The sequence below is a fragment of the Aptenodytes forsteri genome, unplaced genomic scaffold, assembly GCF_000699145.1.
Source record: "Aptenodytes forsteri isolate BGI_AS27 unplaced genomic scaffold, ASM69914v1 Scaffold139, whole genome shotgun sequence".
In the NCBI taxonomy this organism is placed as follows: domain Eukaryota; kingdom Metazoa; phylum Chordata; class Aves; order Sphenisciformes; family Spheniscidae; genus Aptenodytes; species Aptenodytes forsteri.
Window position 1 is genome coordinate 275766 of NW_008794414.1, and position 23579 is coordinate 299344.

The window sequence follows — 23579 nt, forward strand, 5'->3', positions numbered from 1 at the left end:
CGTCATTACAAAACTACATATCTTACCAGTGAGCTCATAGCCATCTGTGAGACACTCAAATACTTTAAGCTAAATAACACATATATAAGCAACTTATATATATAGCAACTTAAAATCTCACTGGCATGTATACAGCATAATGAGGTAAAGTTTACACAGTAAGAGATTATGTGAACATGTCCAAGAGAAGGATGAGTTATTTACTATATATCATTTCCATATTTTCAGTTCTTTAGCCACAATCAGTATATTCAATCTGTGTATCCTTACCCATAAACCAACAAGTTCTTCTCCACCCTGAAACATTCACTTCTTGCATAACCCTGTGATTTGTCCTGAGGCCTGCGGGGCTTTGTGCTAGGCTTTTCTTCAGAATCACTTTCCAGGTCTGAAAACTCCATCAGTTCATCCTCTTTGACTGCACTGTAGAGCCTGGTTTGCTTTCTTACTCTTGGTGTATCAATAACTAAGTTATTCTAAATTGAAAGTGAAAATGTAGAAATTTAGGAGGGGGGAAAACCTTCAATTTAATTGCACTAGGAACTATCATAAAGCTCTTACCCTTCCATTTAAAGCATCAATATCCAGCTCAGCTTTCTTTGCCCACTTCTGCCAAAAATTAGGGTCATCCAAGGAAATGTCTGTCCTGTTCCCAGACGCAACGAAACTAGCCTAGTAAATGTGAAAACACATGCATTGGTTTCTTAACTGCATGCTACAAAGAATATCTGTTTTCACTAGTAAATACAATACTTAGGACTTATAAAGTGGTAGTTTCAAGAAAGAAAAAAGATAAGCCTGTAAACTATCATGACTGGAAATACAGATATCCCACCATTTGTGAGGAAAATATCTGAGACAAGTACACTGAAAAATTAAATTGACACAAAAGGCAATTTAATACTACTTCCATCTATCCTGGTCACATTTTATTAATTTTCCTTTGAATGTCAATGCACACCTTTGCAAATGTTGAGCCTTTTCCTTCAGATTCAATAGTAATTGTGTGTGTTCGCCTTAAGAGAATCTGATCAATATCCTCTTCACAAAACTTAGACCCTTCATCTTCCTCATCCATCAGAGCACCATATGCCCCCTTTCGAAGAAGATCTTCTATTTCTTTCTTAGAAAGTTGTTGCACCTGTAACATGTGAGAGAGGGTTTTTGGGTTCGTTTTTTTTTTTTTTTACATCAGCCAATGTGTACATCTGACAGCATAATCAGACTGATTGTCCTCTTATTTAGCATTTTAAGAACTGAAACTCTAAGATAATGTGGTGTCAGTCAATTAAACGTTCATGCTGAAGTCACCTTTAAAAGAAGAATATGAACAACAAAATTCTTAGGGTGAAGTTGTATGAGTGGTTTAAACAATTTAATAATTCATTGTCATTGAATCCCTTTACTTTAGCTCTCATGACTGCTAAACTCCTCTTGGGAGCAGATTTAACTTACTAACCTGACAAAAAGCTAAAGCAAAAAAAGTCCAAAGCAAAAAGGCTACACTAGAAAAAGCTGACTAGAAGAACTCCAGAAAGTGCCAAGGTCAACATAAAGGGTGGAATGATGAGAATGGATGAGGATTGAGGGAACATGAGTCCACCTGCCCCCTTTTGGCAATAAGTGAGCCATTAGATAGGCTGAGCCAGTTCATGTAGCCTTGCCCTTAATTAACCCTACTTTAAAATACATGCCGTACTCCATCTGAAAACCACCGTTCTCCAGCTAATACGCAAACAAGCAAGAGAAGTGTTACACATTCATAGCATTTGTTGATCATGCACCTTAACATACTAATTCTCACCCCATTTGTAGCGTTTTCTCTTCCGCTCATAGATTGTAGCACAGCCTTATCAAGGCCAAGCTTCAAGCTAGCTTTGTCAAACATTTCCCTTTCATAAGAATTCCTTGTTATCAACCTGTAAATTTTCACTGATTTGCTCTGTCCTATTCTGTGACATCGTGCTTGAGCCTGATGAAACAAAGACAGATACTCAGTCACAGGTGACAAAAGGAAGAAAAAAATTTAAAATAATCAATACAGAGAATTTACTTTAAAAGTTATTGCTTTCAATATAGATAATAATCTGTATGCTTTTAAGAGAGGTACAACAGATAATTTCTCTTGTAAGTGAAGAAAATTTCACAGCAAAAAGGCAAAGAAAAATTTTCACTAAAATCATCTCTTGTAATGTTACCTGGAGGTCATTTTGGGGGTTCCAGTCTGAATCAAAAATGATGCAGGTATCAGCAGCAGTAAGATTAATGCCCAAACCTCCTGCCCTTGTACACAGCAGGAAAACAAACCTATCAGAATCAGGTCTTGAAAACCTGTCAATAGCTGCCTGACGCAAGTTGCCTCTTACTCGGCCATCAATTCGTTCATATGGGTACCTGAAATAAAAATGCATTATAAGGAGGACTTTACTGCAACGGCATTGTTTCTTTGTAAGAATATGCAATTAAAAAAAAGGAAAATATGCTACTATAGGGTCAAAAGAACTACAACAAACTGAGTGACTGTTCCTGTATCCACTAACTTCATCAGTGGGAGACATACTAGTTTGTCTCCTGCTTTGCATCTTTTGGTAAAGAACAGACTTTCACTCCAAGAAATGAAATAAACATTCAGGCTTAAGCTAAAAGACCCTAGAGCCACCAAAACATTTAACTGAGTAGTAAACTAAGAGGTTTAAAGCTCTCCATATAAGGTCATTTTGCATTCATCGGAAAGAAAAATCTCAGTACTTGCAACTGACAGGTATGCTTTTCCCTTTAGTCAGATCACTACAGAAAATACTGTAAAGTGTTTGAATTTCATCCCTTTTCAATATGGATTACTCACAGGTTAAATACTGTGGCCACTGAGGAAAGCACAGTTCATTTAGAATTGTATTATATTGTTGCTCTCACCGTCTTTGAATGAGGTAGTCTTCCAGTATGTCCAAGCAGCGCACCATCTGGGAAAAGATAAGCACCCTGTGGCCACCAGCCTTCAGTTTTGGCAGCAGCTTGTCAATCAGTACTAGCTTGCCAGCAGCCTGGATCATTGCCTGGAGCTGAAAATCTGGAGAGTCGGCATTGTGTGTTTCTTTAAACTCTTCCAAAATTTTCTCTTCAGCACCTGCAAAGATTGGACAGCAATACATGAACACTGCAAAGGGTTTTATTAATAAACAATGAGCTTGCCTTCAATACCCTATAGAAACTGCAGGAATGTTTTAAGTATTATGTGAATAAACATTTATAAAAAATATTAAGCTTAAATTTAAAGCAAACATATACAGCAATACAGCATAAATAAAAAGTAACTTCGAGCATTCTTTTTTTTTGTCCTCTTTTAAACAGGAGTAAACCCTTTCCTAAATAAATTCATACAACTATTTGACGCACACAGTTTAATGAAAAATTAAGAAAAAAGGTGAAAAAGTAAACCATATTCCAATTGATCAAATGGATTTTCTGTCCTTTTTTAAATGCAACACGAAAGAAAAAATATCTCGTTTCCACAGGAAAACACAAGGAATACAAACCACATTTGATGTCTGTATCTCCAAAACCAAACCCAGGCTTAAACACGTGCGTGACCTGGACCTGCTCCTTCCATTATTAATTATAGAATCAAAATCCAAACAATGAAAAAACTAATTGGGGGCGGGGGTAGGGTGGGTAATAAGCAGCTGTGAAATTCTTATTTTACCTTCTATTTGGATTTCTTTTCTCACTGAATGTATTTTTTTTTTGTTTAGTTTGATGAAGCTATCCAATGTATATATTCTTTCCAGAATTAGTCAAAAGTTATTTCTTGCCAGTCTTTTTGCCTATGAACGATATTCACAGCAGCAAACATTTCCTTGTACTGATCATTACCTGAAGACTACAGACCAAGTTCAAGCTTTCTCTTCAACCTCTCCTATGCTTTTATTCCATTTTTTATGTCACTTCTACAAACAGTGGACTATTCTAAGAGTTATCAGATTACTATTCTTGGCTACGTAAAAGGTTAGGAATCTTCATTCTAAGCTTATTTCACATCCAAATAAACCCTTTTTTGGAGCTGTCTTTTTCAGTCCCTCTGGGTTTGTTTTGTTTTGTTTTTAATGAAGTTTATAAAATATTTCTGGTTTGTACAATATTCAGCTTCAATACTGCTTTTGAATAACACAAGGAAAGGTGGCAGGGTTGGGGGAGGGGGGAACAGCAGCTTACTGCCAGGATTCTGCTGAGCATCTCTCTCATATCCCAGTTCTAAGTAGATGCCTGTAAACAAACATGCAAACGCACCCTCCCTGTGTGATCGCTGGTTCAGTGCCTACTGTAATGTGGCGTCTTAACTAGATACCACCCTAAGCAGGCTGTCTGACAGCTTCGTATTACTCAATACACTTGCACTACTAGCTTTTACAGAACTTAACGGACTCAAGATGTGACCACACTTGAAGGTAGTTTTACATCCCTGAATTTTCCTTATCGGGATTCCCTACTCGAAGCATTACTGATCCTAATGGTTTGCTCATAAGAAAAATAAACCCATGTGAAAATAGTGCATTCAGACACTCCTTCAAGTTCCCTTCAATCATATCACTTCCCATCTTGTAAAATGGACAGAATTTTGAGTAGTAAATCTCAGATTCTGTACTGAGCTTAGGCAATTTCAGGATATAGTAGGCTGTCAAGTAGTTCATACACAGTAACTTCAGTGATCTTTCTTGGTTACATCATTTATTTCTTACTCAACTGTAATATCCAAATTTAAGTTTCACTACTATGAAGTAAACCAATATGCAAACACAGCATCTGCAAAAGCAAACCACCTAAGCCAAGCACACCACAACAAACCCACAAACAGGTCTAATGAATGGTGAATTTTCAGTATCAGAGTTTGGTCTCAGCAAGACCCACTTCCGTAACAGACCACGACCTCCAAAAACCTGCTCTTTCAATAATAACCCTATCCTAGCTAAACCCTGTAAAAGACCGCCCTGTCTTTTTTATTTCTACTTCAATTGCAACTTAGTGATGTACACTAAGTAGCCTGTTACCCAAAAGTTGCTTGATATAGTACCTGTAGGTCTGTAACACCAGTTCCCATCCTAGCCGGTTTTTAGTAGGGGATGAAAGGAAGGTATTTGTATGTGTGCTTGGTCCATCAGGGAAACACCCATTTCCACTCCTACTTAGGAGAGGCTTCCAAGGCTCAGGAGGGCATACGGAACAGAGTAAGAAACCTTTCCAATGTTCTACACTGTAAGATGTGTAAGTACAGAGGCACTCCCCACTGCTAGCTCTTGGAGCTCTTCGAGAAAAAGGAATGATGTATAAATACTTGAGAATGGTTGCTATGGAGAAAACAAGGAGTCCAGCTCTAAGAAAAATGACAGATAATGCTTTGCCCAAGTTGGTTGGAGAATACACAAAATGCAGTAACTCCCTCTAGAAATCTACTCAAAGACAGTCTCAAGCAGACCACCATTCTCCCCTCCACAGAACAGATCTACCAGTCAAGAAACCTAAAAAAACCACTCGACATTCAACTCCTACCATATTACTTCCATCATATAACCTTCTATGGCTCTTAACTGAAGATTATCTAGAAGACTTGCTTGCAACTTTTAGGCAAAACAAAACATACAGTGTTCTACTTGGATATTCAAATACACATGCAGTACACTTGCTCACAAAACCTGTAAACTTGGAAGAAAATGAGAAGGATTCAGAGACACCTTTATAAAAGCAGTTAAGTCTCGAGAAGTCGCTACTGCAACAAATCATTCACCAGAACACTATGCAACGTTGCTGCAAGACCTCTTGGTAGAGCTACAGTAAATTTGTGCCATCACTCAAAGTACAAAGATGTTAATTATCAATCAATAAAATAAAACCTCAGGCTCAGACAACTACAGGATGTAAGAGTATTTTCTGCCCTAGAACTACAAAGGACGTATTTGTTTAGTTCCATCTCCACACTAGTAATAGTCAGGATTGATTTATTTTTCCCTCAAATCTGAAGGCTTGACCCACCTCCCATGTTGCTGCATGACACCAAGCAAGCCCAAACATTCAAAAGTCACAAAACTGTTATAAAGGCAAAAGCATTCAAGAGACAAACCCACCTCCCTTCATCAGGGTTAAGATACAGTCATCAAAAAATACATTAAATTTTCTACATAGCCACCTGGACTTCAGCAGTCTCTAACAGACACTAAATGATACAAGACTTGTGAGGAAAAAAATCACTGCTGTAGGCAACACTGCAAGCAATACTCATGAACTCTGTTTGACAAATCAAAGTAGCAGCAAAATATTTAGTTTATTTCTTTTAGCAAACATGAAATAAGGAGAAATAATGGCAAGGTTAAAACTAGCTGAAAACGAAGAAATGTAAAAAGCATCAAGTTCAAAAGCTCATAACCTGAACATCCTAAACTATTTTCTGGTAAACTCACTTATATAATGGGTTAACTTAAAACAAAGAACCAACAAACAAAGAAAAACCCTAGACCAGAACCACAAAGCTACTTTACTGTACGTTCATCTGAGTTTAGAAACCGAGCAGCCCACCAGGCTGGGTTGAAGTACTTTGGAGTAATCCTATATCATGTCTTTGGAATAATTTGCACATGAAATATAATTAGATGTCATTTCGTGAATCAGTTTAAGCATTTTTTTCCCCGATTTAAACAAAAAATGTCAAGAAAAAAACGTAAGCACTGCAATATGGAAGTCATACAATAAAAAAACTGAAATCACATATGGCTCTTGAACAAAACGGTCTTTCATCATGAAGCTTATAACCAGCATTAAACCAACCATAGCATAAATCATATACAGTAAGGAAGAGGAAACAAGAAACTAGTAGAATGCAACCCTGTACGGAGGCTTGTGTTACATCCTCAAAGGGAAGATTTGATTTGACCAACACATACAAGTTTAGCATACTTCAGACAGCTATAGCTAGCTGGTTCATCATATGGTTGGTCACTGGAACAGGGTCCCCAGGTAAGTGGTCACGGCACCACGACTGTCAGAGTTCAAGGAGTATCTGGATGACGCTCTTAGTCATATGATTTAGTTTTAGGTAGTCCTGCGAGAAGCAGGGAGTTGGACTCGGTGATCCTTATGGGTTCCTTCCAACTTGAGATAGTCTATGATTCTATAGTACTTGCCATAGATAATCCTGATTTAAAACCAATAGCATCACACTGAAAAACAGTATTTGTCATTAAAGTCTAAGATGACATTCATACAAATCTTTTTCTGACTAGTTAAATTAGGAAAATGAACTGACAACATGTGGCCATAAAAGCAGGCCTGATCACAATTTCTTACCCCACAACTTTTCAGCAATTTTAAGTTACTATCTCATAATGTTCTATGGCAAGAAAATAAGTAGCAGCTAACCGTAACTGAAGAAAAAATTGCCGTATTTATACCAGCATCCAACAACCTGCATGATAACTGAAGTCTTGTTTGTCAGAAATAACAAGAAAGGAAAACTTGATAATACCAACACTAACTGTCAGGGCTAGGAAGCCTTGGAAAAAAGCAGCACAGATGTCTTCAAAAGCAATGCCGTCGTGGCTAGCAGATACCCATACCTAAGAGAAACTAAAAGGTTATCTCACTTTTCTACTTAAAATAAATGAATAAATAAAAAGACACTAGAATAGAAGTTCTAACTTACTGAACTTCCTTACAACCATTTTGTGAATGAGGAGAAAAATAGGAGGCCTACCATTAATAAGGTACGGATGATTGCAGCATTTTCTTAGTTCCATCATAGTGTTTAAAAGATTAGGTACATTTGCCTGACCTCCACCCTTGGAAAGAAATGTGAAATTCTTTTCAAGAATAGCACGATAGTATTTCTTCTGAATATTTGTCAGCTCAACTTCAATGATAGTTTCCTCTTTGGGGGCCAAGTTCTTTTCTACATCCTCCTTGAGACGTCTCAGCATCATCGGCTTCAAAATAGCTTGGAGTTTTTGCACCTAGGAAATACATGTTTAATAAATAACTGAATTTAAACTGCGAGGCTTCAAATATTTATTTTTCAATTTCCTCAATTCTAAAATCCTTGTTTCCTACCTCAGATCCCACAAGTAGAGCGCATTTGTAAAAAAAAAAATTTCCTCAATGACCTAGAGACTGAGTTCTCCTTGTTAGCTCAGTGACACATACACTTCTAAAGTCAATTTTTAGTGTGCAACCCTTCTGTATAGTGAATGTTATTAAACAGACCTCACTTAGAACTATGCTTCTAGACAAGGGCAGTACCGCACACCAGTCATGCAGAGCTAACCCTAAGTAAGCACAGCTATATAAGCAAATCTGACTGTAAGATCAAGTTTTGCAGTTAACTTCTAACCACTAAACACAGTGTTTAATGCTATTTGTTCCCTTTAGATATCTGGTTCTAATTCTTTTCTTATTTCCCTAGTTTTGACATCCACTGAAGTAGAAAACTACTTAGGCCTGGTCTCAAAATGAAAACATTTTATTTCTGTAAATTTTTAACACATCGATAATTTTTAGTGTCTCCAGGTTTTGCAACATATACTTTAAGACACATCCTAAATGGGGGAGGGGGGAAGAAATGTCCATTTTCCTCAAAAAAATTAGCTAAGTTTTGTCAAGTTTTTGTAAAGTCCCTTACATAAAAAGCTCAAACATATTCCATATAGGAAAAGACTGGCATTTAGGTTGTTTTAGGTTGTCTCTCAAAGTACAAACCACCTCAGCGTTGAAGAGCTGATAATTCACCCTGAAATTGGTCGTCATCTCCTGATGCAGAGCTGCACAGCAGAAACATGAACAAAAGACACTTTCTCCTGAATTCACATCATTCCCTTAGTAATAAAGCAACTTCAGGAGAAAAAAGATAAATTAGTACGGAGGGATGAACAATTAAAAAAATACATGGAATAGGATTGCAAGGAATGGAGGAGAAAACCCAAGTCATTAACACATAATCTCTCCCATCACTTGAAAGATAAATCAAATTCCAAAACATCTAACGGTGTGTCAGCAGAGAAGGCACTTCTTCCAAAACTTGTTGGTCCAAGCAATCCAGGCTCCAATTCTGCTCACAGCTGATGGCATTATTTTAGTAATATTTCCATGTATGGCTTCGAAAATTTCCAGTCCTGCTCTGCTGACATTTTGAGCTGGCCAGGCAAAAGCTATGTTGAGAGTTAGGATATATTAACTCCAGCTCCAACACTATATTAACAAGACTACATGGCTTCTGGATCAGAGCTGGCTCACTTCCAATCAGGTCAGAGTCCGTTCTGACTGACATGCAACTGCCTGCACAATCTGTGGAAACATATCCTACGATTCCCTCGGGACACACTATGATTTTTGCAGGAGGTAAGGGGCTGGGGGGAGAGCTGTTCTGTAATTTAGACTATTACCTATGAAAGAGTCGCTCTCAAGGAAAGTTAACAAATTCAAGCAGTCAAAGGTTAGAAATACCAGAAATTGAATTTTTAGACAAAACCAACATAAAATTGCACACAAAAATGCATGCAGTCATGAAGTTCGATTATCATAGGGTGCAAAGGGCCAAATTAAGGTGCCTAAATTAAGATGCCATGCTTTAGTTAACTCCTAATGTTAAGGTGGTTTGACCTATTGACTTTTGAAAACTTTTTCATACATACAAGAAGAAATTTAAGTTTTATATGTGATCATCAGAAGCTTTTACATTTTACATCTAAAACATGCTGCACTGAGGGTCTTTCATTTTGCATTGATTTATGCATTTCTTTCATTGGACAGCTTGAGAAATCTGTTTCTGAGTCAAAAAAAATCTCCTTCCATTTGGTTACCTCTTGCTAAACTAGGTTTCAAGTATGTTCCTGTTTGCACAGAAGTCATTGATAAAACTCTCAGATGTTAACTCCACAGAAGTTACAGAGAACAGTCCCCTCACTCTGATACTGATGCTTAATGAAGAATGTCAACTGACAAGTTAATTCTCTTAGAGTGAACAAGCAAGTCTAGAAGTATTTTCATCCAGCAACTGTTACAAGACACCCCACCCCCATTTTTAAACACCACATTTTAACAAGGGGAAACTTCCCTTGTTTCTGCATGACCAATGGACAAAGGATGAAAAAAAACAGTGATAAGGCAAAATGACTTTTGGTCAAAAGCAAAAAACTTAACAAATGAAAACAAACAAAAAAACAGGGATAAAACTATACTGTGGTCTTCCAAAAAGTAAATAGGTATTACTTGTAAAAACAAGTAATGAAGTTCAGATGTAATAAAATGGATAAATTCACAGTATCTAAATAGAAAAGTAAGTGTGCAGGAGAAGTTTACCTGTTCTTCAGTTTTCAGATCACCAAATTCTTGCATGAATGTGGTTTCTGATGGGAAGCGACCTGGTTCCAAGAAGTGAAGCAAGCTAAATAGCTCTTCTACTGTATTTTGCAAAGGGGTTCCAGTAAGCAGCACTTTATGTTCCTGAAAGGTTAAGAAATAGTTGCCTAGGAGTCCATCTAAATACATTTTCAATGGACAAATACACAAAATTCTCTCTTTTTTCCCCTATATGTATCTCTCATCTTTGCTTCCTCTCCCCTCCCCAGCTACTTACATATAGCTCTTTTCAAGACATTTCTAACTAGTATTCTGGCCTTCCTTCGGAGATAGCCCAGAAAAATACTATGGACAAATACAAAATTCTCTTTTTTCCCCTATATGTATCTCTCATCTTTGCTTCCTCTCCCCTCCCCACAGAGGGGTTCCAGTAAGCAGCACTTTATGTTCCTGAAAGGTTAAGAAATAGTTGCCTAGGAGTCCATCTAAATACATTTTCAATGGACAAATACACAAAATTCTCTCTTTTTTCCCCTATATGTATCTCTCATCTTTGCTTCCTCTCCCCTCCCCAGCTACTTACATATAGCTCTTTTCAAGACATTTCTAACTAGTATTCTGGCCTTCCTTCGGAGATAGCCCAGAAAAATACTTCACTACTTAAGCACCTTCAAAAGTCCTCCAGATACAAGAAGAGATTTTACTGATACACAGCGTCCCAGCCCTTTCACAAATACAATGAGCTTTAAATGGCAAAATAACAGCTGAACTTATCCCATCAGTTCCAGTATAAATCCATCGATTTACCACATCTCCAACAGATCTCAGTGCATCAATCTCTTCAGGGCAGGTGTTAGTTTCTAACATAGGAAACCTGAAGCAAAGTCCTACTTACCATCTACATACAACAGAGCACGAGACCACCAGAGACAAGGGGAAAAGTTGCATATTGCTTTAGAGGAGAAGCCCAGAGAAGTTAAGCAACTAGCCCAAGGTCAAACATGAATTTAGTAGTAGAACAAGAACTGAAGTGAGAAGTCCCATATCTCCATGTATAGTCATGCCTATAAGCTCAGCTTTCCTCTAATAGCAACCATAATAAGGAAAATAAATTGTATACAGCATTTTTACAAACTTTCATTCGTTAAGCCTCAAGACTCCTTCAAGAAAAGTATTGTTTAACAAACAGAGAAAAAGAAACTAAAAGTGACCTATAGGTCACCAGGGCTTGTGTAAGCTAATGTTTATGCCTCTTTATTCCTATCAGAAATAGGAGGTTTTGAGTTCCAGGTGTTAACTTAGCATGACTACATTCCTCTCACATTTTTAAAGAATCTTCTGACAAAAAAAAAAAAAAAAAAAAAATTGCCTTTTAAATGGTAAATACCTTTAAAACCCATCATCTTATTCTTCTCTGCATGCTTAATACGCAGATTTTATGCACATAACATAATACATATTTATGTAAGCATCAGAAACCAACTCACTTCTCCCTTCCTTAGTCAGTCTGAAAGAACATCCTTATGGCCACACAACCAATTAACGTTAGAGCTGACATTAATGCAGAGCAGTTTAACTCACACCCGTATTTGGCCACCTGACCACATTATACCTTTAAATAAATGTCTATGTGAAGAAGTGAATATGGAGTAGGTCACATCAAAAGAGAGAAAGGAAAGAACAAATTTATCTTGATTCTCTTAACGGAAAATAATCCACATAATTCTAGGTCTAAATCAGTGAAGAGATTTATGAAACATCAGCACTCCAAAACTGAAGGTATGCGTATGCTTCCAGGTATTTTAAAGACTTTCTCAGCTGCATTCCCTCATTCTTCTTAGCACTTGATGATTTTACTAGAGAAGAAAACCTTTTATTTTACTTTTTGATGAAACCATAAATCAGGAATAATAAAATACAGAAGATGCAAATGTAAGAGATGTACACACTGACCAGGTCCATCATCTTGAGTCCTTCCAAAAGCTTACAGTTCCTGTTTTTCAGCCTGTGAGCCTCATCGATGACCACGCAACGCCATGGAATGTTACGCAGCTCCGGGCAGTCAGTCAAGATCATTTCAAATGTTGTGATAATGGCATGGAACTTGTAGGACCCCTTTATCACACGACCCTAAAAAGAACAGCAAAAGTTAAAGTGAACTCCCTGGCAAAGAAAGAAAGTACAATTGTTTCATCTTCAAAATTCATTCTTTAAAAATACAGAACAGTACAATGGGCAATATATTTTAAGTAAATGAAGTCATTATTGCTGACTCAATGAGGGAATACAAATGTGTAAGTTTACTACCAGTTTCATGGTAGCTATGTTTTTAATCCTGTAAAAAGGCCCACAGAATCACTGCATATTCATTACAAAGATGTTATACAAGTATTTCAGTCGCAATTCATATGGATTATACTAATGCCTTGAAGCATTAATGTATCGCTGCAATATTCAAATAAAGTTTTCAGACTTTGTCAAGAGATTTTTCTTTTTTCTTTTAAATCAAAGGTATGTGACGGTCCTCCCAAACAATCCAAATAAGCCAGGAGTACATTAAGGCTTCATTTTTATGGCTATTAGAATATTTTGTTCCAAATAAACAGTAATTTTTTCCTGGTGGACATCAATTACCCAAAACACCTGCAATTCTAGTAAACAGCTTTGAAAAGATGCAAATCTCTGAACTCTTAAATGGAGAATGTATATCTCTGCATACATTTCCTTGATATTTTTGTAAATTTCTGTTAAGGAAAGTTCAACAGGATGACTTACTTGATGTCTGGCACCATATTCACTATTTATTTGTTTAGTTGAGGGTCTTATTTTCAGGGCTGATACTAAGATTCTGTTTCAAAAAAACCCCCGAATAAACTTTATTCAAAATCATGACATGAACATCTTTCTGACATTATGCTGTATTTCTTCCCAATGTTGTTCAAAGAAAAACATAACTTGGTATCTCCAGCGTCACTGGGTCTGCACAGAAATACTGTCCCTCTAAGGATGGGCCTCACACAAGTTCAAAGCCATTCTACGTTTTCAAAGCAGGGCTATGTCATGGGTTGTATATTGAATACATTTCAAAAGAAACAGATATTTTACAGTAAGGTGACCATTTCTTCCTTCAAACGTGCAAGTCTGAATCCTTTTATAAGTGACCTGCATATAATCCTCTCCAAACTGTGGGGATCAGAACTGGCTACTGACTCAATAAAATGATTGGAAACCTGATATCCTGAACTCAGCATTAAATCTGCCTAGGCACATCAAGAGTATTTCAGAGGAAGTAACGACCTGCTCAACAGTGCTTTCTCGTGGCATAGTCCAGAAACATTTATCATCTTAGGGAGAAAAAGAATTGTTACCTAACAAACAGCAGATGAAGATACACTAAGTGGGCAACTTAGAAAGCCAGCAAATTGAAATGCTGTAACCTTTTCATGAGCCAGATATAACTGTGAAAATACGAGAATGCAGCCCAGGAGATTCTTTCCAAGTAATGGAAAACACTTCCATGAGCAACCTCACAACTGTATGGCAAGCAGGGCTCTTCAAAAATGATCGCTACATAAAGCGGCACATCCGGGTGAAACAAAAATCATAAGAGGGACTCTTGATCATATATTTAGAGCTGTCTAAATCTCACATTAAAATATGCATAGTGGTCTTGACACAACAGCTGGCATTATTTGAAAGACAGTCAAATGCTGTACTGAAGAACACAGGAGTAAATCAAGCAGAAAGTTCCAAGAGCTCTCCAAGAGCTTTAGAAGGTGAATGATGTTGTTCTTCAACAGTTTCAGGCCTCCAACACTTGGGGAAGTATGGGAAAGAATCCCAAGTAATCCTATTAATGTCACACTTGAGAAATTTAAATGTAGAAACTATCAGGAAAGTGACCTATAGCATTGTCACAGGTGAATTCTTAGGCAACTAGGATTCAATTTAGCCTATTCCAGCGTGGCATCCAAATGAAGTTCTTTGATGTTGGAACCACAGGAATTTCACATCCATTTACTCAGAGAAGTTCTTCCTTTTGAGGAAATCAATCTTCCTAATAGGTAGCAGTTTCCTGTTCTGTTTGGGAAATTCTTCTGGAAGCAACTCAAGCAACAGAGGTAGCCACAAGGTACAACAATTAGAGAAGAATATAAAAGTTGGGTTATGTTTTGGGGTATTACCTCTTAGCAGATACAAACTAACTTCTAAAAAGATGCACATTCCACCAATGGGAACCGTGAAAGATTATTATGGTCTTTTCCAACCAACCTCAGACTCCACTTTGAGGAACAAGAGAACAGATGCAAGACGTGTATGTTAACCAATTATAGCCGGGAGGCATCTGGAAAACTAAGTCGCAGCCACTTTGTAAAATGCAATTCTACATCATCTTCGGTGAAAGACAAGAGTCCCTACTGTTGAAGTACTGCCTTAATCTGCTGCACGCTAACCATTCTTTGTAGAAATCTGAGGTAATCCTATGCTGATGACATGTTCATAGCTCAGTAGCTTCTCAGAAAGGATGAAAACCATGCAGGCAAGAAAATACTCTCTTAAGCCAACACCCACTGAGCCCAAAATGAATGAAGCAGGTAAGCCAGAAAAAGTCCTGAACATCAATAGCATTATTTTGAGTTAAAATCAACCAAGTACAAGGTATTCCATTTCTACATGTGAGTCAGGTGGTTTCTCTTTTTAGTCCTCATTGCACTGCAAAGTAAATTTCCCTCACAAACAAGCCAACTCTTTTGCAGGGCTCTGTCAATTTTATTTGGCATATATAGTTTTCCTGATCTTACAACAGAACTCTTTCTCAGAGGGAGAATACTACAGAAAAGCAACTGGTTTATTTGATATTCCAACCAGGGAAGGCCCCCAGAAAGACCTTTCAGTTATATTGCTCAAGAACACCAGAACAGGCTTCCCTACGTGACCCTCACAAGCCGTGAGGCAGGAAGGGATTTTAGGGGAATGCCTCTGGTAGCGTGGTGTCCTTAGTGTTGAAGTCACACCACTGCAGAAATGTATTTTGTTATCAACTACTCTCTAGCTTTTCACAACAACTTGACTCTGGTTACTGGTGTTGACTCTGAAAAATCACACTACTGCAGATGAGGTAGGTGCTTCTTACGCATGCTGTCTCTTATTATTGCCCTTCAAAGCCACTCAGACTTTCTCAACGTTCAATCGTCTTTTTGAGAAACAGTTCAGCTTGAGAGGCTTCTTTTCACGTTAAGACCTAAAAAACCAAAGATGCCAATATCTGGGTTGATGCGTTTGGCAAGGGGACTAGAAATGATACTGCCAAAGCCTGCCTTCTTTCTCTCCTTTCTCATTCCCCATCGTATGCCCACTGATGGTACTTTAGAGGATGCCAGACTGAACATTACATGGGGATTCTTTTTGTCAGAACAGGAAGTGATTTTTTTTCCCCCGTAATTCAGTTTCTACCATGCGTTTCACAGCTGACAGAGTCTTACAAAGAATGGAACACAGAAGGTGATTTCATGACACATCTAAGCTAGCTGCCACCAAAAGGACAAGTTCACTCCATTTCTCCTTTATCCCCAACCATGGAAATTGTCTGATTCTCCTCTTAGGCCAGTTCAGGGAGCAAAGCTAGCAGAAAACGACTCATTTTTCTGTGCCATGAGTGCTCTGTCATTACTTGCTATGGGGTCAACTGACTGCCATGGTCATTGCAAGACGCAAGTTAAGAATATGGCAACAGGGGGAACAAAACTTTCTGCAGCATCTTGCTTTAGATCCTTTTAGTTGCCTTTAGATCAATGAAATGATATTGCCAAAATAACACTAAGAATCTGCACAGTAAGTGGGATTTTTCTGATGATGTTCCTTCAGGTTTCATGCTACATAACTGCTGCATCCTAAAGGGAAGAACACGCTGAGAACACGCGCTGCTTAAATAACAAACAAACATTTATTTTTAACACAGGAAACACTTCAGTAGAGACAGTTTTGTATAAACCCAAAATTTTTAAATTTGATATAAAATATCTCTATGTGATAAGAAATAATTTTAAAACCAGAAAAAATACAAATCATTTCCAGTTCATTTGTGTATTATACATCTAGGTAAGAAGCTAAATGTGATCACTATCGTAAGGAATATAAGCTATTAGACCTCAGTGTAGCAACTGTTATTTAAATCAATCTTCTTTAACAACAGTGTATATGATTTTTATTTGAAAGTTTCTTTGATAAATTGCTGAGAAAATGGTTATTTTCTAGGCCAAACAGATGTAACTTCTAACTACTACAAATTACTATGTGTTTTTCTACCAGATTTAAGTACGTGATTCTATTTCTGTTTGCCCTAATGGCATGTCAAGTTGTGCCACAGTCATTACCTTCAAAACAGTTTTTATTCAGTTCCTTCCCTGTAAAAGCATATTTTCTATCTCACAACCACCCTCATAGCTTTGCTCTAAGGACTCGGGTTTTTCAACACTCTTTTTGAGGACAGGAAGTGAGAACTAGGCAGAACTGGACTACCCATCACGTTACTGACAAAGAGAAGAGCATTGTAACTTTTCTACTCTTTAATAAAGATTTTTTTCCTCCTACATGCTTGCACTACACTAGCCCTTTTAACCACAGTCTCACAGTATGAACTCATGTTTAACTTGTGTGTCATGACACAAAAGGATCTGCATTTGCCTTACAGCCTTCCCAGAACCGAGCTCTCCCTACTCTAAGAATCATCCCCATTCCTTGTCCACAGATAGCCCTACATTTAGCTATTCTGAGTATTGTTAGCTTGGATCCAATTTATTAAGTAACACAGCTTACTGTGTATCCATGAACTGTCTTAATTATTTACCACTCTCCCCATCTTTGTGTCATTTGAAAACTTCCCCAGTAATGCTTTTATGTTTTCTTTCAGGTCATTGATAAAAGTGTTATATAGCTCATGGACACGAACCAATCCCTGAAGAACTACGCTGGAAATGCAAATCATTTCTCATTTACAGTTACATCAAGAAATATCAGTTAGCCAGTTTTAAATCCACTTAATGTGTGCCATATTGATTTTATATCATTCTAGTTTATTAATCAAAATATCCAGTGGCATAAAATCAAAGGCTTTACAGAAAATCTAAATATATGGATTCACCACTATCACTTCTTTAAGCTCAGCTGGAAATAATACTCCACAATATATCAAATCAGGTTGAACTTCCACTCTTTTTTTCTTTTAAGTGAGGAGGATTATGTTGTTTTGCAATAACATTCGATGTATGCACATTATTTTCCCCCAATCCTATTTACTTACTCTGGGCAAAGCCATGCATTTAAGTGTAGAGATCTGTTGCTCTTTATAGCTTCAGTTTTCCAAATAATTTTCTGTTTCTACCCCCAATCTTTTCTGTACCTGCTTTCCTTCTCTCATAGGAACTTTTCAACCTGAGCACAGTAACACAGGTTCAAAATATATCTGACATAAAATTTGACAAAGAAGCATCGACAAGTTTAATTTCTGCAAGCTGGTCTTTTCCTGGAATGGTAGGCAAAGATTGATTTTTAAGCTTAGTTCCAATTAAAGTAGTTTCTCCATTAATAATATTTTCTGCCAGCTCTCCTTAGGAACGCAAAATAATGAAAACCTTGCATAAAACAATGAAACCCTGAACGAGAGCTGCACCGGCTCAGTGACTCTTGGTTCCCCTCTATTTCCAGCTGATCTCTTGGCTACTGTCAAAAAGCACTCTCTTTATTAATACATATGCCTTCATTATTAGCTAAAACCTACTATATCAGTACTAAAAACCTCATCAATGCTTCGATTAATAAACAACAGTAAAGCATATACAAAAAAGAGAAAAAGAAAAATCGTGAAGGGCTTTTACCTGTGGATCTTTGAAATACATTTCATACAACTGAATGGTCCGCCGGCTTGCTTGACTCCCGTGATACACAACCACATTCAACTCTGTCCAGGTGCGGAACTCCCTTTCCCAGTTGGGAATTGTGGACAACGGTGCAATAACCAAGAAAGGACCATGGATTCCTTTCAAATATATCTCATAGAGAAACGTAATGGACTGGATAGTCTTTCCCAACCCCATTTCATCTGCTAAAATGCAGTTTCGTCTGAAAACAATAATAAAAACAGTCTGAATGATTTATTCCTAACTTAAAACATCGAAAATCAGTAAGGAGATAAACTGATTAAAACAGAAATTTCTAGAATGGCAAGTTTACACTGAAAAGACATCATGATCTTTTTACATTTTAAATAAATGTTATGATTTGTGATGCAATAAGCATGGATATATCCATTTTATGTACCTCTCAAGTTCACGTGGGGGAGGAAGGGGCAGCAGGGATGTGCGTGAACACATATACATGCAAAAGCATTTGCCACAAGAATCTATCTGAAATATTCATGTAACATTGTTATCCACCCAAAATTAGTTTGTATATGACTCCTGCAGCAAAAAATGAGACATGTAAATAATTCTAAAACCTCGCTTTAGAAGATTACTTTAAAAGGTTATTGTTTCAAATAAGCTATAAAAGCTTTTCCAAAGCAGGATTCAGCAGTAAGCAACATTTTACGTACGTGTTGTACCAATTGAAAAGAAGCCAGTTTACTCCCTCCAACTGGTATTCCCTGAGTTTGTTATTGTTTTTATACTCCCTGGAACTCTCTGATTTCTTCCAGTCATCGGCAGGAGGTCGCTCCTGTTTCAAATACAGCAAATCCCATTAGTGGTTTCTGAAAGACCACATTACTTTACTATTTTCAAATAAAATCCTCTATACGGAGCCAATTCTTACCACACGCTCTATTTCTGGCTCCCTAGACATCAGTTTCTCAAATTCTTCGATCTTAGCTTGGTCGATGTCTTGCTTGAGCTCCCAAGTGCTGTCTTCATAAGGAAGCGAACACCATTTCACCAGATAATGCGTTACAGGCTTTGTTAAGACAAAAATAAGATTACATCACAATTTAGAAAGAATAAAAGTGTAACCGTTTTTACAGGAGATCTGCAGGCTAGATACAATTCAAAAAGCTTTACCAGACCTGAATGTCTGAATCAGCCAAAAGGATAAGCAAACATCAGGCTGACACCTTGATAACCTAATGAAGGAAGATTAGAACGCGGAGAATGCAGGCTTACCACCAAAACGAGCACAACACTACATTTGAAATCACTAAGGTTAGACTAAAATTTAGAAGCAAAACAATATCCGTTTTTCCAACTGTTACAATTTCTATGCTCCACCACATATTTAAAGAGTCAACTGTTTTTTCTTATCAGTGTCATCAGAAACTTCCCAGCAGGCAACCCAACCACCACCATTCACTGACAGAGCAATACGGAAACACTGACACTGTCAGTGAAGCTTTCTATTCTCCCAGGACCAAAAGGGAGTCTCCTGGAAGACAAAGTGATCTTGTTCTGCAGAACAAGTCATTAAAAAGTAAGAAACAGTGAATTCAGGACCTCTTCTGCAACAGATAGTCTAAACAATGTCTAAACTATTATGACATTTAGCTAAGATTCTTGCAATTTTCATTTAAATTCTGTATTACCTGCATGGACATCGTATTTCTACAGTATTAAGTACCACCTTAGGATCTACATATCAGAGACTTTTTTTGTTGTTGGGTATTTTTTTTGTTTTGTATTTTTTTAAATATAGGTAACTTATAAGAAGTTTGGAATTCTCACTTAAACCCCTTTGTTTTAGGGAAACTGCTATATTAGCAATGTTCTATCAAACACGTTCCTATTTTCTACACACATATACCCTAGTATAGAATCATAGAATCATTGAGGTTGGAAAAGACCTCTAAGATCACCGAGTCCAACCGTCAACCCAACACCACCATGCCCACTAAACCATGTCCCTAAGCGCCTCATCTACACGTCTTTTAAATACCTCCAGGGAGTACCTCTGAATTTTTTAATATATTCACATTTCTAAATATAATATATTCACATTTCTAAACAATAAATTCTAAACACAATGTCTATAGGACTACAAATGCACTAGAAGTTTTGTTTACCTCTCCGTTATCATCTGTGCTACGTGAAAAATCCATGATTCGATCAACTTCCACATAATCTGGATTAAAAAGCTCATCATCAATCTGTTCAAGGAGAGAGGCAAAAATATAAAAGATATCTCCATTATCCCTTCCTAAGAGGAAAAATTATTCTATATTTCACCAGGCAATAATATTTTGGGTCACGGTGACATAGAATTTATATTTGGCAAACTTCAACATGTTAATTGAAATGCTACAATTCAGCAAGATCATTCCCCGTGAGGGAATCAGACTTCTCAGACTTTGTTAACTGGGCCTCTTAATTACTGTGTGAAACCTTTTACTGTGAGAGAATGTTTAAGAATATTTTAAATGAAGTGTGAAATTACAATTCACTAATGAGCAATCGAAAAGGCTTATGGCATGCAATGCATTTAGCATTCTTGAAAACTACAGCTTGCAATAAAGAAATTAGAGCCTTGTACACTAAGTGCCTTTGGATTATTTTAACTACAGGAATTGTCCAACTGCTTTATAAGCAAGATTCAAAGATTATTATTTCAAAAACAGAGAAAAGACACTGCATGCATACACAGTTTCTCCAAAAATCACAAGTTATGTTCCTTCTTATCCCTTCAACAACTTATGTTGCGTACTAAAGCGTTGTGTTTCATTTTATACTTTTAAGATCCCCTCCAATAGAAAAGGCAGACAAAAAGACTAAAGACTATATACATTTTGATAGCTTTTTCTAGAACAAGAACAAATTCCAAGTATTTACGATAACTTGTGACCCGCTTGGAAACAGATTAAAAAAAAAAATTAAAAAAGAAGCAATTCTAGGCATCTTCACTTAGAACAGATGGAAGTTTTCAATTTGCAACAGGTTTTGTTCAGCTTGAACTATATAGTAAAAATAAATAAATACAGTAGCATATGAACCTGTTTTGTTTTTTTTTCCCTCAAAAGACAGCATTTTACTGAAAGGTAAGCTTTCAGAGACACAAATCAGCAGATCTCGTCTTTTATTGACAGGACCCCTGCCACACTACTGCTTATGGCTCTAAGTGCAATTAAATTGATGATAAAAAGCTTAGAATCCCTAGTGAGCAGCAGTCCGTAACACAGAAAAATGCGATGCATTTTCCGGCATAATCGGCTCCTGAGAAAAGAGACCTGGTACTGATTCAGTAAGAGTCATGCTTACAATGCAAAGAACTAACCACCCACTTCAAGGAAAAAAGCTATAGTAAAAAGTATACAGTCAAATCACTTGAGTTTCATAAACTTGCAAGACTTGGATCAAGAATGGTTATACTTTATACAAGAATAAATGCTAGCGATATATCGCACAGCTGTTCAAAACCTTCTGCTTGTATACAGAACAAGAATTCATAAGAATATTCCTTAAATACCTAAAAGAAAGAAACAAACAAACAAATCGTACTTCTGAAAGGAATTTGTTCTGGCCCTGTTTTGCCTTAAACCGCTTAATCTTCTGCTGAATTCTCTTGTCTTTGTCCAGCTCTTCCACGGATGCCCACTGACAATGAAGGTAAGAACTAGAAGATGAAACAGAAAATCTTACTCAAAACTATGCTTCTATTGCATACTCTTATGTATCCCACTAGTATAGCTAGATCTTTCTAGCACATTGTAGTGCCATGCTTGGAAAACTGGACACTATCTTCTTCATCATACAGGTTATTATTTCCAGTAAAGATGATTTGTTAATTACACTTACTAATGGAGAAACTTGTCAGTAAATAAAAACCAACTCCCACTCAAAATTTAAATACATACCCCATACATTTAGTGTTTGGCACAATGCTAAGATGATTTTTATTGGGCATACTTAAAATGTAATTACTGTACAAGACATTTATCATAAATGTCACCAGTTAACATCATATTCTAGAAAAGAGTAGTGTTTTTTGAAGTTAATAAAAATACACAAACATTTTAAATACTAACATGCTATACACTGTTTTTTGTGAGAACAGCATTGTAGTTAAATGACACGTATGAGTCAACTGAAGTTTTAACACTGATAGAAAGAAAAGAAAAACCCTTGTAAATGCAGTTCCATGGTAGTAATTCATTTTTAAGAAAACACCAAGTAAGGAACAGCATCTCTGCCAAAATGACTAGTCCCACTTTATAAATTTAGAGTCTGTCAAAAGTTATTGCTTTCTGATTGCTAAGAAGTCTAAGACACGAATAGTTAATACAAAAACTACATGCCAATGTAATAAAACTAAACAAAGCATAATTAAGCTATTAAACATCATGCAATAATCAATATAGTGCAAAAGGTACAAAGGTGGCAGCACATTTAAAGTGAAGTCAACTATCTGCAGTTAGCTGCAAGAAACTCACTTTAAGCAAATTTCTGACTCTCAGATGGAAAATTTGCTAAAATTAAACAAGATATGCTATTTTTCTAAAAGAAAAATGAGCTTATCCAGCTGTGAAGTATCTTATTTTAAATACTGATTGCATTGCAGTTTCAGAGCCCAGAAGTGAAACAACATGCTGCTCTCACCGCTATTACATCCCTCTTATGGAGGGGCAGCTATCTGCTGGAATATTGGAAGCCATCTCGTTTGTTCTCTTAGACACTTTGTTGAACACAAATCTTGGTTTTGAAACAACGTTAAGGGTTATTTTTGAGTAGTTTGCAGGCACGCTACTCTATAGTTGCAGTTAGATCTACACAGCTGCATAGGTATGTGCTCATGAATCTGCATGCATAATGAGCCTTAAAGTTTTTAATAGCAGAGCAATTTTACCTATGGATTTCATTTTGGAGAGAACACAAATTAAGATGATGCTATCAAACCCAGTAACACCAATGCAAGGTATTTCCCCTGTTTATTTGCCACTGTTTTGGATTAAACATTAGAAATGTTTAAAGTTGGATAGTAACAGTTATATATATCATTTACAAAATTAGTTTTTAAAAACTATTTGGAAGTTACGTGAACTTAAAAATAGCAACCAAACCTGTAACTTTACTTACAAGTTTTTGTACTTTACATAGAATTCCTCTATTTCTACCTCCTCTCCATTCTCCATCTATAAGAAAAGAATTGTTGAAATGTGAGTTAAACCACTAAACAGCCCAATTTAGTTAATGATTAAAACTAACCGAAATACAGAATCCAGTCCCCACACAGAGAGACAAGTGGAGGTGTAGGAAAGCGTTTGTAGGGGGAGG

At 36.9% G+C, this 23579-nt stretch overlaps 1 protein-coding gene across 1 annotated transcript in view; it reads right to left on the minus strand.

The window, feature by feature from the left end:
* CHD7 (chromodomain helicase DNA binding protein 7) overlaps positions 1–23579 on the minus strand; it is a 91289-nt gene that overhangs the window by 17435 nt on the left and 50275 nt on the right. Inside the window, exons 6-20 of the mRNA XM_009289234.2 lie at positions 23382–23437; positions 21807–21921; positions 20378–20461; positions 19141–19278; positions 18923–19044; positions 18207–18450; positions 12286–12462; positions 10333–10476; positions 7736–7991; positions 2914–3124; positions 2199–2394; positions 1805–1972; positions 962–1141; positions 562–672; positions 271–476 (exon numbers count right to left, since the gene is read on the minus strand). Of these exons, the coding sequence (XP_009287509.1) occupies positions 271–476; positions 562–672; positions 962–1141; positions 1805–1972; positions 2199–2394; positions 2914–3124; positions 7736–7991; positions 10333–10476; positions 12286–12462; positions 18207–18450; positions 18923–19044; positions 19141–19278; positions 20378–20461; positions 21807–21921; positions 23382–23437 (2408 nt within the window). The remainder of the gene's footprint in view (positions 1–270; positions 477–561; positions 673–961; positions 1142–1804; positions 1973–2198; positions 2395–2913; positions 3125–7735; positions 7992–10332; positions 10477–12285; positions 12463–18206; positions 18451–18922; positions 19045–19140; positions 19279–20377; positions 20462–21806; positions 21922–23381; positions 23438–23579) is intronic.